Here is a 20000-nt window from a genome sequence, read left to right on the forward strand (position 1 = left end):
ACTCAACTAGGGATATACAATTCAGTTTTCTAAAGTCATTGCAAATCGTATACAGTTGGGCTGTTCCACTCACTTTGTGACTCTTCTATATGTCCTCCAGCATGAGAATCTTTTGCATTTACTCATTCCCTGCTTGCCATTGGGGTTCTGGTATTTGATAGGGTTTTCTGTTTATTTTTTTATCCAGGGATAGTCTCAATATTATGCTGAGTTTAATTAGTTTTGCCATGTAGTTCTGATAGTATCTCTGTCTTCCTGAGTACCAATTCCCTTAATTTCCTGTATCTGGATTACTGGCAGAGTTTCTCTGAGATTATTTCAGGATAACCAAAGTCACGGAAGGTGCAAAAAAGTTACCAATAACAAACAAAAAGCACCTTACCATTACACACAATGGGAAGTAATGTATGTTTTAATTAATATGTATTTAATTACAATTCTGAGGGTATTGGTTAATTACTAAATTGCTTGCTTTATATAAAGTGTATACAAGGGGATGATTTTATCTGAAGAAGTTTAGGACGAAAACGTGTATTGTAATATTGTTAGTGTTTAATTAGTGGTTGTTGCTTTATTAAACTGTTCACTATTCACCACTGCGTCCGAGGTGCTTTTTTTTGTTATTGGTAACTTTTTTGCACCTTCCGTGATTTTGGTTATTTGTTTCCCTTTTGCCGGATGGATACCCAGTCGGTTGGTGTAGTGGACAGTGGGAGCAAAGGATCTGAGATTGGTGAGCTTCGGAAGCTCATTGGGCAGTTGACACAGCTTGTTGGGCTTCTTACGCCCGTCAGCCAATCAGTAACAATGCTGTTATCGTCATTATCTTTGCCCGGCAACCAGGAAGTGCTAAGGCGTTCTGCTTCGCATGAAGGAACGGCCGGTTTCATTGAGCATGAGAATCGTGAAGGAATGGATATTAATGGTACTGATTCAGGGAGCCTGGATTGGTTCCCTCACATTACTTTAGATAGAGGAAATGAGAGGCATCCCCTTGAACGTCCGCGAGTCAACCAGATGAGTTTGGGCTTGCGAAACAGAGGTGACAGCAATGTAGTAAAACAAGGTACTGAGCGACAATTGAAAGATATTTTAAATGTAAAATTTGACTTTGGAAAGGGGTTAACTCACACCAAAACTAGTGGAACATATGTTCAGATGTTGGAAGAAATGGATTATTTTTTATACAAATATAAAATGCTTGAAATGGACAACACATACATGAAACATTGTTTACGTTTAAAGATTGTACCTAAAGGTCTTAGAGTCTGTAAATATCCAAATAATGTGGTTGAAGGCACTGACATTTTTCACCATTTAACTGCTGCATTTGATAATTGTGGATTTGAAATAATGAGGGCCATTATTAAAAATAATGAAGGTGAAATGGAGAAGTTATATAGTAATGTAGAACGTATCAACAATGGTATTGTTAATGACTTACTATTTACTGTAGAAGAAGTAAAAGGAAAATACTACAAATTACTTAGAAACTTAGAGGCTAAATGTGTAGAAGTTCAAAATAGAAAAGTAGGTAAAATAGAAAGGGATCTAAGTGAATACAATACCCCAAACCCAAAACTTGGGGAAAGAAGACCATAGTATATCAAGAAAAAGACACATGTGACACTATAGAAAATGAGGTGCCTTTTTACAACGAAAATGAATTAGATTCTGCAGAGTTTCCCCCACTACGGAGGTCAGAAAGATTAATGTATAAAGACCCAGTTAATTACAATTCAAAAAACTACAAAGGGAGGGAATGGAGGCCTCCGGGGAGGAGACGACCAACATGGAACCATTAGGAACAGTAACAAGTGACGGTTTTAAATGGACATTTAATTATTTTAACATTTTCAGTTATTCTGAGATTACTGTGACAAAACCTTTTTTTGATCTATTTTCTAAAGGCTTTGGTTTTATACCTAGGCAGAGAACTGACATTTTTAAACTTCTTGTGGATATAAAATTATTTATTAGAAAGAAAAATTTGGAATTTTTTTTTAATGGTAAGAAAACTAATTTTAGTGAAGACAGGTTAGCACGTAGAAGCGCTTTTAATCCCCCATTACACCCTCAATTAAAAAATTTTGAGTTAGTATTAGAAAACGAATTAAGGAAGTCCTTGCAACGACAAAATGTACAGCCCAACCTGACCTTTTTAGAACAAGAAACACTTAAAGCAGTGAGTAACAACAAAAATCTTAGAGTGATGAAACCTGATAAAGGTGGAGGGGCAGTACTTATGGACTATATTACCTATGAAGGTAAAATGTTAGATATTTTTAAGTGATTCAGCTAAGTACACCAGAACATCTATTAATGAAATTAATGTGGCATATAAGAAAATATACATTTTATTAAATGATTTATTAATGGAAGGGCTGATAGACTTGGAAAGTTATAATTTCTTACATGTGGAAAAACCGAAGGTACCTTCAATTTTTGGCATTCCAAAGGTACACAAGAATGTGAATGACCCACCTTTGAGAGCGATAGTTTCAGCAGAAGGTTCAGTGACTGCACCGTTAGCAAAATATATTGATAAAAAGGTGAAGAAACGAGTCACGAACAACACAAATATTTTGCAGGATTCTTGGGACTTTATGAGGAAAATGGACAATACCTTATATACAGACAAAGTGGCATTTGGTACCTTGGATGTAATAGATTTATTTACTAGTATACCACATGACATAGGTTTGGTGTGGTTTGAAGAAATGCTAGTTGGTTTTAAAGAAATTACACACAACGATTTTAGAACCATTTTGGTGTTAATGGAGGTAGTATTGAAAAACAATTTTATTTTTTTTGAAGGAGAATATTTTAGGCAATCTAGAGGTGTTGCTATGGGTGCACATTGTGCTCCTACATATGCTAATATAATAATGGCCCACTGGGAAAACAAATATATTTTAACTTCTGGTTTTAAAAGTATGTGGACATTTTATGGCAGATTTTTAGATGACTTGTGTTTTTTATGGAAAGGTGGTGAGGATGATTTTAAATTATTTGTTGAATATATAAATGGAACAACTGATTTTTTAAAATTTACACATTATTATTTAGATGTAAACATAGTTAAAACTAAAGAAGGTTTTATGTCTAAAATATATCGAAAAGAGACCTTTTCAAACTCTTATTTTACACTACACCAGTTCACATCCACCCCACCAAAAGAGGGGTGTATTAAAGGGTCAACTAGTACATTTAAGTAGAATGACTTCTGACGACAACATATTTGTTAGTGAGTGTAAAGTGTTGAAAGGCCTGTACAGGGGCTACTTGAGTTAACTATTTGACCAGATATGTAAAGAAGTCACTGAAGAAAGGAAAGGTAGATTTGCCCCCATCTTAGGTAAACCAGAAATACCTGTAGTACAAAAAGTGATTAAAGTTGAAACAAAAGACAAATACATTTCATGTATCACTACCACATATGATGGACAGTCAGGACTGGTAAAAAGATTTATTGATAAAGAATGGAAAAAGTTTGCAAAATTTTCAGATTTAAGTTACATTTTTGATAATGAATTAAAATATACCTACAGGAGAGGTAATAATATAAAGGGTTTGCTTGAAAGAGGTACAAAAGATGTGATTTGGAAAAAAGTAGTAAAAAGAAAAAAGGTTTATTTAGGTGTGGATGCTGTAGTTACTGCTCACACCTTATAATAGGTGAATCAGTTTATTTACAAGCTAGGTAAAATAAATTGACTTTAAATACCTTTGCGAACTGTAACACCAAAGGTATTATTTATTTGGTTCTATGTAAAAGATGCAATGCATTCTATGTTGGTAAAAGTGAAAGGAAATTCAAGCAAAGAATTTATGAGCATCTTTATGATGTAAGAACCAAATGTGAAAATAACGCATTATATAAGCACAGCAAGGTATGCACACAAGCTGAATTTCAGTTTTTTTATTTTAGAAACTGTAACAGTTGACCCTAGGGGTGGTATGTTGGAAACACTTGTGGAATATAGAAAATTGTACTGGCAAATAATTTTGGAAGCCAGTAGATTCCCAGGTCTTAATGATATGATTTCCCTCACCCCTGTGTTAAAATTGAGATCTGCAAAATTATAAATTTGAGTCCACTTACTATTATTAATTTGTTTAAATTATTAGGTGATTGAGATTTGAGTGCTTTTTAAGAGATTATTTATTTTATGTACATGTTTGTATTCAAAAGTATAAAGTTATTTATGTTTACCATTTTAAATAAGCTGGTGGGGTTGTAATGACATATAAATTCCAGTAGGTGGAACCAAAAGTTCTTTTACAAGATGTTTTATTGTTAGTTTGAGAAATTTGTATTGGAATATATTCACCTATGTAATTATATATTATACTTTATATATATTTACATTGGTTATATATCTTGAATTCACAAGATTTTTTAAAAAGGTTTTTTAGAACCTTTTTTTACCATTACACACAATGGAAAGTAATGTATGTTTTAACTGATATGTATTTAATTACAATTCTGAGGGTATTGGTTAATTACTGAATTGCTTGCTTTATATAAAGTGTATACAAGGGGATGATTTTATCTGAAGAAGTTTAGGACGAAAACATGTATTGTGATATTGTTCGCGTTTAATTAGTGGTTGTTGCTTTATTAAACTGTTCGCTATTCACCACTGGGTCCGAGGTGCTTTTTGTTTGTTATTATTTCAGGAAACTCTGTGAGGTTTTCATCTTGTTCAGCAAACATACTTATTATACAGACCTCATTTTCTTTTTAGGGTTTCAGCACATTTAGGTATATCTGTTCAAGGTGTCTTTTTCCAGTTCGCCTTACTTTGCAATTTACAGTACTTAATTTACTGTCTCTGCCCTTTCAAAAGGGCCTTGCCACTTAGCAATACATTTATTCTCAGCAGTGAAAGTGTGTGTGTGTCTCGATTTTCTTGTGCTCTTTTCATGTGTCTGATACTAGGTATTACAGGCCTTATCCATATCCTGCAGTTCTGTGTGATGCTGTCACATTCTCTTAAAGAAAGTGCCTTCTTTTTCATCACAGGTTTGAGCCTTTCATGTTACAATTCGGCTCCAGTGAGTCTGGATGAAGGTTTCATGCCCATTGTTTTAAGGCTAAAGTTTATGGCCAAAATTTAGATGTGGAATGTGCTTTATTGCTCTGGTTTATGTTAGAGTATATATGTGAAATTACTTATATTGTTGTAAGTTTGTGAGCAAATGTTATATTGCTAAATATTGCAGTTTGTGGCCTGAGAACTCCAGACTAATTGTCAAAAATGATGTAATTTGGGAGGGCCTTAGAGACATATTTGTTAGTAATGTTGAAATACTATTTTTCACAAGAGACTTGGAGCATTTTGATCTTGGATATCCAACTCAGCACTCTGCCTAAGCTCACATGTAGGTTTTAGCACTGTGATTTCTTGTAGCAATAGTTAAAGATAGTAAAGATTAATTAGGTATTTTTCTTTGAAATCAGACCTGTACTACTGTATTATTTTAAGTTTCTGTGTGATCTCTGAACTCTTAGATATCTCTGTGGTGTAGTAGTTTTGTCTTGTGTTTTAATTATTTATTATTAAATATTTTTAAAACGTTCTACCTGTGGCTGGTTTATGTAGAGATAAATTATGCTTTAGATTATACATTATATATTTATAGAGTTTACTGTCTAAGCCCTTCCAATAAGCCTACACTGAATAGTCACATTACCCATTGGATAATAATGTTGCACAGTAATAATTGGACACCCTTTAAAGGGCCTTCTAGTAGCTGATATTATTAACTGGGTGGTGGCAGGGATTACTACCGTATGGTCTGGGTAAAGGGGCACAGCTGGAGAATCTGTGTCAGCCTTTCCCAGGAGTGTCTGTGAAGTTGTATAAATACTTATCTCAAAGTGTGTGTGAGTTGTGTCAGCTACTTGGGCAGGGACACGAAGCATTGTTTGGACAAAGGGGGTACTGGAGGTTTTAGCTTGCCCAGCTAGGCTGAGACCTGGACCCTATAGCTGTGCCATTGGAGAGTCTTATTAGGGACCTGGTGAGCAAAGGAGCAACCAGCCCCAGACTGACTGTGATCTCTGTGTGCACTTAAGGGAAATTGTACTTTACTTTGTGTATTAGTTATCCTTTCCGCCTTTTTATGAGATGACCTCCCTGGTGTTAGTGGTGAGGATTGAGGCTCCTTAATTGCTGGGTCAGGGCACGGTCATCACAAGTGTTTGGCAGTGGTGGGATCTACTTCACACACTAATTGGCTTGTAGTGGTGTGGGTAGAGTGAATTCCTGTAGCTTATGTACAATGATCTCTAAAAGTGTTTTGTACTCACAGTGAGAGTTCAGATCACAATTGTTTTATTTCTTTTGTTAGCTTAGTGTTAGTCAGGGTGAGCAGGCAGCTTGTCAGTGGAAGAGTATGGAAAGCTGACAAGGAGCCAGCTGGCGGAGATATGCCAGGCTAGGGTACTGGTGCATGGAAACCTGACTAAGGCAGACCTGATTGCAGCCTTGGTTACAGCTGCATCAGAAAACAGCAGTCTGGAGGACAATCAGACTGACAGTGGAGATACAATATCCTCGGAGAATGGACAGCTCAACCTTTCTGCAGTGAACTTAAAAATCTAGCTGGAGCTAAAGAGGCTTGAGTTGGAGACCAGGCGTATGGAATTAGAAGCAGCCGAGAAAATGAGGAGCCTACAAGCTGAGGAAAATGAATGGCAGAGGGGGCATGAGATGCTGACTCTTCACCAGAGTCATGGAGGTACAGGGGAAGGGAGTAACTGGACCCCAGAAGCACAAAAGGTCAGTAAATTTCTTCCACAGTTTAAAGAGGGGGATAATTTTGATAGCTTCATTCATATGTTTGAGCGGGTATGTAAACAGTATGAAGTTAACAAGGGCTCTGGGTACGGTTCCTGACCTCCTTACTCCATGGTAAAGCTGTAACTTCTTTTGCAAAAATGCATGACACTGACAGTTTTGATTATACTGCTGTAAAAAGACACTTGTTGGAATGTTTTAAGGTAACACCTGAAATGTGTAGGAAAATGTTTCGTGAGCATAGATGCAAGGCAGATGAAAATGTATGTGAATATGTTGCTGAACTGAGCAATTATTTTCATAGCTGGGTGAGTGGATGTCAGGTCACCACTTTTGAAGGGCTGGCAGACCTTTTGGTAAGGGAACATGCCCTTAGCACTTTGCTTGAGGACATGAGGATCTGGTTAGCTGATAGGCAGTGTGCTACTTCAGAAAAGTTGGGGAAAAAGGGAGACCTACACCAAGCAAGAAGGGCAGCCCTGCACAGGAAAGGGACCCCCAGTACTGCTCATGGGACTAAAGGAACCCATGGTGGGCAGCACAGGCTGCCCCAACATATTCCGCCAGTAGCAGGGGAAGCCACTAGTCCAGGTACACATCCAGGAGCTAGGGTTAAATGTCTTGAATGCAACCAGTGGGGCCATGTGGCATACAGGTGTCCACGGAGGCAAGGTGGGGAACCAAAAATGAGGGAGCCAATAAGTGGGAAAGACAAAATGCCAGCAGTAGGTTGTCTTGAGACAACAGGGCTATGGAACTACCATCCTGCAGATTTCCTAAGAGGCAAGAATTTGGATGAGGCAGTACTGTGTACTTATGCAGTTACAAGCAGTAAGGCTAGGAGACAAGCATGTGGGTCTGGTTGCCTGGGGGAGACCCAAACAGACTGCATACTTGCAGCCAGGACTGCTGAAGTGGTTACTTCAGGGAGTGAGCTACGCTGTAGCAGTGAGACTGAATGTGAGCCACAGCTGCTTGTGGCTACTGATGTTCCCTTGGACAGGGTAACTGCAAAGGTAGAGGTGAGTAGTAGTACCCAGTCTGACAGTGAGGCACCCGCTGTCAGAGGATGCCAGACTTCCTGTGGAAGTGGAGCTGGGAAAGGTTACAAGGAGAGACTTGAGACAGGCTCAGCTCTCAGACCCTACATTGCAAGGCCTGAGGCAGGTAGCTAGGGAGGCGCCTGATTCTCAAGGGCAGGGGGAATCTGTATACTGGAACAAAGGGTTACTGTACAGAGAGTGGACCCCTGAGGGAGGGCTAGAAGGTGAGAGAGTACAGCAGTTGGTAGTGCCTAGAACTTACCATCTGGCGCTTCTAGCCATAGCCCATGATATTCCCTTTGCAGGTCATATGGGCATAAAATGTACAAAGAGGAGTATCATGCAAACCTTCTATTGGCCTGGAATTTCCAGAGGTGTAACAGGGACTGCAGGACTGTGAGCAGTGCCAAAAGGTAGGCAAGGCAGGAAACAAGGTGAGAGCTTCTTTGATGCCTTTGCCTGTGATTGCGGAGCCATTTCAGAGGGTAGCTATGAATATTGTGGGTCCTCTGAGTACCCCAAGTTCCACAGGGAAAAAGCATATCCTAGTGACTGTAGATTATGCTACACGGTACCCTGATGCAGTGGCGTTGTCCTCCATTGAGGCAGATAAGGTGGAAATTGCTTTGCTAGAGATTTTCAGCAGGGTAGGTTTCCCAGAGGAAATACTGTCTGACAAAGGTGCCAATTTCATGTCAGACCTGCTGGCTTGTCTGTGGAAGTCCTGTGGGGTGAAGCACATATAGACCACCCCCTACCATCCCCAGACTAATGGTCTTGTTGAGAGGTTAAACTGTACAATCAAGTCCATACTATGGGAATTTGCAGATCAGTTTAAGAGAGAGTGGGACAAATATTTGCCCCATCTGTTGGTTGCTTACAGAGAGCTTCCCCAGGAATCCACAGGTTTTTCACCCTTTGAGTTGCTGTATGGGCATAGGGTGAAGGGACCTCTAGATTTAATTTGAGATGAGTGGGAAGGTGAGTGTGAGTTTCACAAGGAGTCTGTTGTGGCATATGTCCTGAACCTCAGGACAAGACTCAGGGAACTCATGGGCCTGGCCCAGGAGAACCTGGCAGAAGCCCAACAACAGAAAAAGGTGTGGTATGACAGGAATGCTCTAGCTAGAGAGTATGTTGTAGGGCAGCAGGTGATGGTTCTCATTCCTGTTAGACACAACAAGCAGCTTGGGAGGGACCCTACAAAGGTGGTAAGAAAGGTAAGTGATGTTAACTACATGGTGGAAGTGCTAGGCAGATGGCAGTGGCGCAGATTGTACCATGTTAACAGGATGAATCCTTACCATGATAGGGAGGCCCTTGTGCTGAGCATTTGCAGTGGATTGCAGGAGGAGTCTGAGAGAGATCTTGTGACTGATCTCCTCAGTGAGGCTCAGGCGGACACCTCAGTGGAAGGGGTAGCAATGTCCCAGCAGCTATCTCCTACTCATGTTTGAGAGATCCGAGCAGTGTTGCAGGAGTTTGGGGGCATGTTCACCGGGAAACCAGGGAGCACTCGCCTGGTGAAGCACCAGGTGGATACAGGACTGTGAAGGCCTATCAGGCAAGCCCCTTATAGGGTGCCAGAGAGAGTCAAACAGACTGTGAGGGAAGAGGTACTGGAGATGTTGAAACTAGGGGTGATTCAAGAGTCCAACAGTCCCTGGGCCTCACCAGTGGTGTCGGTGCCAAAGAGGGATAGCAGCACCAGATTCTGTGTGGATTACAGGAAATTAAATAGTCACACAGAGGCAGATGCTTGCACCTTGCCTAGGACAGATGAGGCCCTAGAGCAGCTGGGTGGGGCTAAGTATCTTACAACCATTGATCATACCAAGGGTTACTGGCAGGTGCCCTTGACTCCTAGTGCTAGAGAGAAGTCAGCCTTTGTGACTCCTTTTGGCTTGTATGAGTTCACAAAGATGCCCTTTGGGATGAAGAATGCCCCAGCGACTTTCCAGAGGCTGGTAGATCATATTTTAGCAGGAGCAGGAGGGTTTGCCCTTGCTTACATGGATGATATTGCTATCTACAGCCATTCCTGGCAAGAGCACCTTCAGCATGTTAGGGAGGTGCTGGGCAGATTACAGAGGGCAGGGTTGACCATTAAGTCGAGCAAATGTCAGGTGGGTATGGCAGAGGTCTCCTACCTAGGGCATAGAGTGGGGAGTGGTAAGATAAGGCCAGAACTTGCCAAAGTGGAAGCTATTCAGGCATGGCCTGCACCAGTTACCAAAAAACAGGTGATGGCATTCTTAGAGACAGCAGGGTACTACAGAAAGTTTGTTCCCAATTATAGTACCATAGCTGCTCCCCTCACAGACCTGACAAGGAAGAACAGGCCAGATAAGGTAGTGTGGACCCCAGTATGTGAGCAGGCATTTCAGAAGCTTAAGGAAGCTTTGGGACGACCCCCTGTGTTAGCCAGTCCAGACTATAGCAAAGAATTTGTTGTGCAGGTGGATGCTTCAAACTATGGGGTGAGGGCTGTACTTAGCCAGATTTCTTCAGAGGGAGAATAGCGCCCAGAGGTTTATCTCAGTTGTAGGCTCCAACCCAGGGAGGAATGCTATGCAGCGGTAGAAAAAGAATGTCTAGCCATAGTTTGGGCACTACAAAAACTTCAGCCTAATTTGTATGGAAGAAAATTCACTGTGATGACAGATCACAATCCTCTAACATGGTTAAACAGAGCCAGTCAGCAAAATGCCAAGTTGCTAAGATGGAGTCTGGGGTTGCAAGCATATGATATGTCAGTGCAGCACCGCAGTGGGAGTAGCAATGCCAATGCAGATGGGCTCTCAAGACAGGCAATGGGGTGAGGTACACCCAGATAGACCTGACACTCTTAAGCAATGTTTCTCAAGGGGCACTTGAAAAACTTGCTTGAGTTCCCCGAGTGGGGGGGATATGACGATTGGAGAGAGATGGGAGAAGGCTGCCAGCCTAGTCAAATAGAATTTGATATATAATTCTGGCATTTGTAAATAAATGTAAAATACAGGCATGTTTTCTTGAGTGTAAAAGAATAAAGTGAAATGTGGAACTGCAAAATATGTGACAACATTGCACTCTGCTGGCCCAGTGAAGCATGTTGTGACCTTTTCACGTTAGAATTTGGCTCCAGTGAGTCTGGATGAAGGTTTCATGCCCATTGTTTTAAGGCTAAAGTTTATGACCAGCATTTAGATGTGGAATATGCTTTATTGCTCTGGTTTATGATAGAGTATACATGTGAAATGACTTGTATTGTTGTAAGTTTCTGAGCAGGTGTTAGATTGCTAAATAATGCAGTTTGTGGCCTGAAAACTCCAGACTAAGTGTCAAAAATGATGTAATTTGGGAGGGCCTTAGAGACATGTTTGTTACTAATGTTTAAGTACTATTTCTCACAAGAGACTTGGAGCATTTTGATCTTGGATATCTAACTCAGCACTTTGCCTAAACTCACATGTAAGTTTTAGCACTGTGATTTCTTGTATATATAGTTAAAGCTAGTAAAGATTAATTAGGTATTTTTCTTTGAAATCATACCTGTACTACTGTGTTATTTTAAGTTTCTGTGTGATCTCTGAACTCCTGGATATGTCTGTGGTGTAGTAGTTTTGTCTTGTGTTTTAATTATTTATTATTAAATATTTGTAAAACCTACCTGTGGCTGGTTTATGTAGAGATAAATTATGCTTTAGATTATACATTATATATTTATAGAGTTTACTGTCTAAGCCCTTCCAATAAGCCTAGACTGAATAGTCACATTACCATTGGATAATAATATTGTACAGTAATAATTGAACACCCTTTTAAGGGCCTTTGAGTAGCTGATATTAGCTGGGTGGTGGCAGGGATTACTACCGTATGGTCTGGGTAAAGGGGCACAGCTGGAGAATCTGTGTCAGCCTTTCCCAGGAGTGTCTGTGAAGTTGTATAAATACTTATCTCAAAGTGTGTGTGAGTTGTCTGCTACTTGGACAGGGACACGAAGCACTGGAGGTTTTAGCTTGCCCAGCTAGGCTGAGACCTGGACCCTATAGCTGTGCCAGTGGGGAGTCTTATTGGGGACCTGGTGAGCAAAGGAGCAACCAACCCCAGACTGACTATGATCTCTGTGTGCACTTAAGGGAAATTGTACTTTACTGTGTGCATTAGTTATCCTTTCCTCTCGTCACAATAGGGATAAAAGGTTTTGGAAGTGAGAACTAGCTTAGTTTCTGTTCTTTCCCTTTAGTCACTCTATAAAGCAACTAATCTATAGTTCACGGTATGGATATGATGTAGGGCTCTACTGATCAGTGGTCTCTCCTTCAATTCTTGCTGCTTTTCCTATGCCTACATAGAGTATTGCCTTCCCATTTGGCTTATTTAAGATTGTGGTGGTTTAGACATAGATCAACCTGGTCAGTATTACTCTCATCCATAGCCTGAAGTGAGATGAAGGGTGTAACTTCATCTCTCACAAAGACAGGTACGGCTGTCTCTCTGTCACCTAACTCCTCCTCTAAAAACTGAAATTCACAAATGTAATTCTCTTTGATCTGGGGTGCTGGTAATTTTTCCGTCTTCATCTTATTTCAGTTTCTACTTATTCAAGCAGTAGAGTTCTGCTTGTGTACTTGTCTGGCTTTCTTAAGGCTTTATAAGGCTATCTTCCTTTGTATCTGTTCATCCTAATCTAAGTCATGTTATGGTGAACCAGAGTTTATCTCGGAAACATTGGTTCACGGTTGGATGTATCCTTGTGCTTACTGTCCTCTCTCATAAATTGAGTTCATGAGCCCAGAGATTGAGTTTGAAACTGATTTCAAGACATTTTGTAGTCTTTCCACAGTTGCTGCAAACACTTGTATTTTTTTTTAACCTCTTTGTCAAATAATTCTTGTTTGTTGTAATATCTTGCATATTCTGTGATTGATCCAAGTTGGCACACATTGTTTCTAGCATACCTCTCAACCTCTGGCCATTAAAAATTGTAGCAATGGCCTTCAAACATCATAGTTGGAAGGCAGAAAAAGGAACACTTTATTTTTCGCAATGGAAGGTCTTTATATACTAGACTATATACAGTTAGTGATGGAGAATGTTTGAGCAGGTCCCTTAATAGCATGTAGATCTCTCGGTTATGAAAAAAATGACTGTAAATGTGAATAACAAGTAACGAGCAGGCCACTGCAGGACATCCTAGATTAACAGTCGTAGTGTCATTTTTATTACTTAATTTCCTTGCTCTTTCTTTTTCTGCCAATAGTAAGTCACTCGGTTAAGAAAGTCACCTTGAAAAATCAGGATGCCATGTGAAACTATGGGTGGTTACTGGAAGCAGGCAAGAAAGGTGCTATATGCAGGAATAATCCCCATCTTTCAACTAGCTCTTAAAAACGTCTGAAGTAGTAGCTAAAGTGGCACAATAGAACCCCACAGACGATTACTTTCCAAGTATGATCCCAAATGTCTGCTATGTAGTAATCTAATATCCAGTGCTGATTTTTTTTTGTATCAGCGCCCCCCCCCCCCCCAAATCTTAAGGCCTATTATCTTTTCATTTTTTTCCATTAATACCTGCCTGTTCTTTGTAAAAGTCTCTGATCCAGTGAAACTTACTGCATCAACAGAATCAAAATAAATTAAATGAAAAGTACTACCTTTATGCTTTGTAGACCAAGTTCCTGGTTAGCATGGTAAAATGCATTCCTAAAATACTGGATGGGATTATTTCTTTGTCCTTCTTTCAAAGACTGCTATTTATTTAGTCTGATACTGAAGGTGTCATTCTTACCCAGCTTAGCTGCCTTCAGTAACTGACTGAACAGGATTCAGTCTTCTTCCTTTCACCAGTAAGATGCAGTGTTAACCCAGTATTACATCGAATATAATCTACATCAATTCACATTTGTGGCATTTGAAAGGAAATTGCTTGCACATTTGCAAGTTATAAGCAGCTGAAGTTCTGTGGCAGCCTTGTTTTTGTAGTTCATCCCTTTATGCCGTGAAATAGACTTTTTCAAGCTGAGCATGTATTAGCATTTGACCTTTAGCTGCCTCTGTCTGGAAAGAAGTATTTCTTCTCTTCTGTCAATTCACAATGTTCTAAGGGGGGAGGGACTTCAACAGACAGAGTAAAGTTCTTTCTCTGCCTGTGTAAATATTTGGAAATAGGCTATCTGGAATACTACAGTTCTGTTATTGACACTAGAAACTCTGTAAAAATGTAGGTAGGGTAGAAGATGGAGTTTGGAGAAGTACAGTGAATTTGATTATGTGGGTCAGTCATTCTGAACAAGTTGTGTGATCAAAAATATTTCTAAATGTGTGAGACAGATGGTACTCGGTCCTCAGGGTGGTAAGAATTAGGCTGTTTGCAATCTATAATCTCTGTACCCATGAACTACCACATAGCTGGTAGTCTACTTAATGCCGAAAATGTGATAAGACCTTGGGACACAGGTGGACAGTAGTCTCTCCTTTGATAATCACATCGCCACAGTGGTCAGGAAATCCTTCTACGTGGCTCATCTCATCACAAAAGGATTCTCATCCAGAAAAAAAGAGGTCATTGTTCCCCTCTACTCATCACTCATTAGACCCATTATAGAGTACAACGCCCCTTTTGGTATGTACCTCACAAGACATCTACAACAACTGGAAAGACCACAGAAATACCTCACAAAGAGGATTACTGGCCTCAAACAGATGCCCTATGCAGACCGTCTCAAAAACTACAGCTTTACTCCATCGCATATCACCTACTCAGGGGCGATCTCTGCCTAACATACAAAGCTATGTCAAACCCAGAGCTGTTGGACATGCTCCACTTAAAGAAATCCCAATCCCTCCGAGCTACACGCTCTAGGGACCTTAACCTTGTCACCACAATAAACAGAACATGCTGGAGGGATAGATTCCTGTCCCAGAGACTTCCCATACTCTGGAACAGACTACCTATCTATGTCAAACAGAGCTCCTCATTAGCACTCTTCAAGAAAAATCTTGATGATTGGATTGGAAATGGGAAGTTCACCCCGGGGATCACTTCTGTGGCTCTGCTCGACAGGGGCACAGGAAAATAATTTTCTTGGGTGGCGAAAGCCAGGGTACATTTTTTGGCTAGGCTTGTATGGGCCCTAGGGCCGATAGCCTAGTACCTACCTATGAACCTATAATTTCTAAATCATCTAGTGGATAGATTGAAATGCATTGATTTTTCCAAGTAGAAGTTGCGTGTGAGCTCAAACACACACATGCACACGTTCACATATGTTGTGGTGTGAACAGATGAGTTTTTTAAAAAAAAATTATTAGAAATTCTCCTTGTGCTTTTCTTTAGAAAAATGCTTCCTTTTTAGTTGGCCCACTAGAGAGCTGTACCTTTTCCATATGTGATCCAATAGCTTTGATCTAATTAAGTGACTTGTACAGAAATGTACAGTGTACCAAGGGAAGTAGGCCAAAGACTACAGGATAAAGCTCATTAACAATTCATAGCCTTACCCCTCCGTTCTGTGGAGCTAGAGATGGAACCTGCTGCACCAAGTAAAATGTGACAGTCTGCGCTAAAGGTTAAAGTTTAGTGACAGTAGTGTCATCATAAAACTGACATACAGGCTGCACTATGTAAATATCTCTGTGGTGTTGTTTTCAGAAGGTTATGCGGTAACTACAGTATCAGAGTTTAATTTGCTAGTTTGCTGTGTTTTTCTTTTCATTCTTTACTCTAGGTACGAAAACAATGTTAAGTCGCACCTCGTTTTTGATTCAAAGTGCTTAGGAGAATCTGTATTACTTTAATTGTAACTGGAAAAAACACCCTTTTAAAAGTATAGCATGCCTAGTTAACATGGATCTGTTACTTTTATTTTAGGAAAACAAGCCTCTTACCTTTGCTGTGGAAACCTGCACTACTAAGGCAATGTATGAATGCTCACCAGCCTGTGTATCACCATAGAAGTCTGATGGACCCAGTGACCAGTTGTCTGTAGTTTGTCATCTTTACAAAACATTTTAGCTAGAAAAGTTAATATAGGACTGAGGGTAGAATTTAAGATAGCTGTTCCACATTTTGCTTTAACAGCAACTTGCATTTTTTCTCAGTTAACTGTTTACAATTAGTATCAAACTTGACATGCTAAGAGAAGTACATGCAAGCATAAAACATATAAAATAAATAACTTTTCAAGCACACCAGTTATATTAGATCACACTATTTGTCCTTCAACTGTCTTTTATCCCTTGTTAATTGGATAAGTTGTATTTTTGTTAAAAGTGTATTTATTCCGTGAAGAAGTAAATGAAGTCGTCATTATTACTCCCCCGAAACATTTTTGTTCATCATTCAATCTCAGAAGAGGAGCTTAATTTATCATGACCCATATTCATTTATATGTCATAATCAGGTGATGAATAGGGAAGTGAGAGTCCACACCAAGCTTCCACTGGACATATATGCGATTCTGTATACTCCCCGCACATTATGGTAGCTTGTCAGACATGTGTCACGTTGCAGCCTCTGTAGCTTACTGTGAAATATTGTAATCAATGCATCACCCTCTTTTAAGTTATGTTTTGATTAAAGTAAGGAAAAGAAAATATGCAAAATGTTTCTGAAGACTAAATGAGGTTAGCAGATTCTGATGTGTGACATTTGTGTTCTCTGCAGTAAAATGCAGTGTAGTGTAATTTATCTGGCAATACTCTCTATGTAAAATCTCTGCTCTTTTAGGTATTGCATGTCATGGGGACCTCACTGATAAACTCCGACTGCTGTACAAGATGCATGTGCTGCCTGGTGAGTAAATGCACACGAAACTAAGAAGACAAGAGAAAATGTAAGGAGAAAAGAGTTTGCACCATTTTGGTCACCAGTGACACCAAGTCCACCAACCCATTATGTTTGATTAATGTATTAGTCATGTACACACTAAGAAGCATAGTCCTGTATTCAAAGAGAATATCAGGACAGCCTAGAAGTAAGAAACAAACCATCTTCAATAGAGAATTGCCTGTTAACAAGATGCCCAAAACATTATCTGACATTTAGAGTATGTATATGTATGTAATTACTCATTTGGGCCTCTCAGCAAGGTAAGCATTTTACATCCTGTCTTCAGTGGATCCACCCCATCACATTTATTTAGATGTACAACTGCTGATTTGATCTGAGAGGCCTCCCAGAGATGGCAGCTGCTGAGATTTTCTTTTTAGCAGCTGTCATCTTAACAGTATTTTTCTCTTTGTCCCATGCTTGAGGTGGGGGTGGAGCCTGTGCATCTCCTGTCACCACATGACAATTCTTCCTTCTGCTATAATTTCCACCAATGTGACGGCCCCTCTTTCAAAAAGAGAGGAGAAAGAGAGAGAGAGAGAGAGAGAGAGAGAGACAAGGCTGTAAAGTTGTCATATTCTTTTATGAGCTGGCCACTTGCCCACTTGCTGTATCCCCAAAATGCTTGAACATGTTAATTGGGCAAGGAGGAAGAAGAGTCTTGAGTCATTTTACCTCTGAACCTCGACCTAAAGGCTCATATTTTTGCAGCCTGGAAATACATGGATTGTGCTTTTTGTTTGTTCCCAGTAGTGCAGATGCTCTCTGTAGTCTCCTAGCAGAGTAGAGTGAGGTTCCAAAGAAACATTCCAAGACAGATTACTGTGCAGTCTCTTTGACATAGATCACAGAGATCACCATTCCTCTTCATCTCCTGATGAGAGTGTAATGCTTTGATGAAGGTAGGCATGGAATCTTTTTTGTCTGTATGCTTTTTTTCTGCTGACCATCAAGACTACCCCTATCAGAAAGACCCATTTGTTCCCCTGTCCTGGGTATTTCCCCAGTGAAGATGAGCAGTGGCCAGGAGAGGCCAACATAAGGGCAATCTTAGTGGTGGTTTGTGCTCTCTCCGTCATCCTGGCAATAATAGCATTTTCTAATATGAGCCCTAACTCCTTTGGGAGGGGGCACTGCTTGGGGCATCTTTGTCCTGATGTCCCACCTCTGAAGGCTAGTGGCATTTCATGGTCCAGGTCCACCCATTCCTCCCCCAGAGAGAGCCATGCTAACCTTCCCCATACCAGTTCCAGCACATGCCCAAGCTACTAATTTAACTTGGGTCACCTGGGTCATTATTAGGGCTTTATTCCTGTACACTGATTCATCTGGCGTGGTAGGCATGAGCTCATTTACATTACTACAGTGAAGTTTGTATCCCTTAAATATTAATTTCCACTTTTCCATTTGCCCAGGTTCTAGTCCTCCTTAATGAATCTAGTATTGGAGAAGTCGATAGCTGTTTCAAGTGATGAGGTCAGGGTTAAAACTGGTTATGACCCGTACCTGTACACTGGCTCCATGGTACAGAGATGAATATTGGGTTGTGCCCAGCTTAACCATTGCTTAATTAGTAGTTCAAGTACAAGAATGGTCTGCTGGGGATGAATGTGAGCGAACAACCATACTCAGCTCACCTACTGGGGAAGAGATGTTCTGACTTGGTTTGACATTGCCACCTAGTGAAAACTTGATGGTATAGCAGCTAAAAAAAAAAAAAAAAGCCAGAGAAATGACAGAAGACTGATGTTCCAACCTTATCGGCAAGTTGTGCTGTAGATGTGAATTCAGATTGTGTGTGTGTGTGTGTGTGTGTGTGTGTGTGTGTGTCTGTCTGTCCCCTACAAGAAGTTATCTCCAAACCCATTGAACATAAACTTGTCAGTCTAAAAGGTTTGGGAATAATCTCACTTAACCTACAGAGAAGAAAACACAACTAGCATCTTGTCTGCAGAGAAGAGGTCACCCTCAACACATACCATTTCTTAAATATACCATCACTAAAACTGCACAGTCATGTCAACTCATCTACTTCTGAATCAATGAATCTCAGTTATATGAATAACATATGCTAAAATCCAATTTCAGTGAACCTACCACACAACATTTTTCTGCAGACAAGCAAACCAGTCACAGGGGAAAGGGCAAAGTCCATTTTGCTAGAAGTGGTTTCCAGCAAAACATATTTGCATAATTGGGATTCAGTGGCTTAGCAGTCTGTTGACTGTTATTTCCCTGGTTTTACAACCATGAGAAATAAAGAAGCAGCTTAAAAGTGTCCAGACATTAGTTGCACAAACTGCAGTCTTGCAGTAAGGTCAGGTAATGCAACATATGGTGTGGGAATAGTAACTTCAGGGAAATAGGATCTGAGAAGTAATGATCTGCTAATTAGTTGTCAGCCACATGTAGGATAATGTGTGTGGCAGCATGCATGCAGCACTGAGCTAAACAATACAGGTCCTGCAGTAGCAGGGATGGACATCTCCATGAAGAGGAGAGGTTAGACCTTAAAACAGTTAGCTGAGCCAATATGATGGCCTCTTCTTTGCTAGTTGCTACCCCACTACTGAGCAATAATTAGTGATACCGTGAAGCAACAGAAGGGGACACCTGTGGTCAGTAGAGATGGGAAACAAACACGGTAATTGGCTGATAGCAGCACTGATAGCTGGATGGTCAGGCATGGAAAAGTTATACAAAGAAGTTCTGAATCACTTATAAAAAAAATAAGCTTCTTTGTGGCCTGCATTAAGTTTTATTATGCTGGTCCCATGGATAGGATAGTAGATTCTGGTGATTTCACAGAAAGTTGTGGCTAAAAGTCTCATGTTAAGAAAGAGATCAAGTAGTCTGTACTTGATGTCTTTTTTGGGCATCCCCCAAGGGATCTGCTCATGAACCTCAAAGAAGTAGCATACACTGGCCAGTACAAAAGGTCTAATGATGCCCACATGTCAGCCCCTTCATTTGCTTCCAGGTTGTCATAGACCTTTATTTTGTTTGTATTCTCTGTTAACAGGGTTAGTCCCACTAGGCTAGTGTAACTAAGAAGAATAATCCCCCTTGTAGAACAAAGAGGGCCCTTAAGTATTCTGTCTCTCCTTGTGACCCCTGTTACCTCACGCATGAGGATGATTGTGGCATCCAGCAGTTGGCAGTTCTATTAGAACTTTTAGGTCTACCTTTAGAAAGAATTCAGCTTTGGTAGTAAAAGTTGTTACCACTGAGCTCTTAGGATAACCACTTTCAGAAGCAGTTTTGTCCTGTCAGTAATGTTCATTCTTCAGAAATAATCCCAGGGTTTCTTTCCAACTTCTTCATAGTTATGAA

The 20000-nt window shown here is 40.2% G+C and overlaps 1 protein-coding gene across 2 annotated transcripts in view; it reads left to right on the forward strand.

Annotated features, from left to right (window-relative positions):
- The window catches only part of TBC1D9 (TBC1 domain family member 9), a 790231-nt gene that overhangs the window by 707257 nt on the left and 62974 nt on the right, over window positions 1–20000 (forward strand). For both annotated transcript variants that reach the window (XM_044062283.1, XM_044062284.1), the window contains exon 17: window positions 16566–16631. In XM_044062283.1, coding sequence (XP_043918218.1) covers window positions 16566–16631 — 66 coding nt within the window. The remainder of the gene's footprint in view (window positions 1–16565; window positions 16632–20000) is intronic.

This window comes from Protopterus annectens, chromosome 2.part1, assembly GCF_019279795.1.
Source record: "Protopterus annectens isolate FY-2018-M chromosome 2.part1, PAN1.0, whole genome shotgun sequence".
In the NCBI taxonomy this organism is placed as follows: Eukaryota; Metazoa; Chordata; order Ceratodontiformes; family Protopteridae; genus Protopterus; species Protopterus annectens.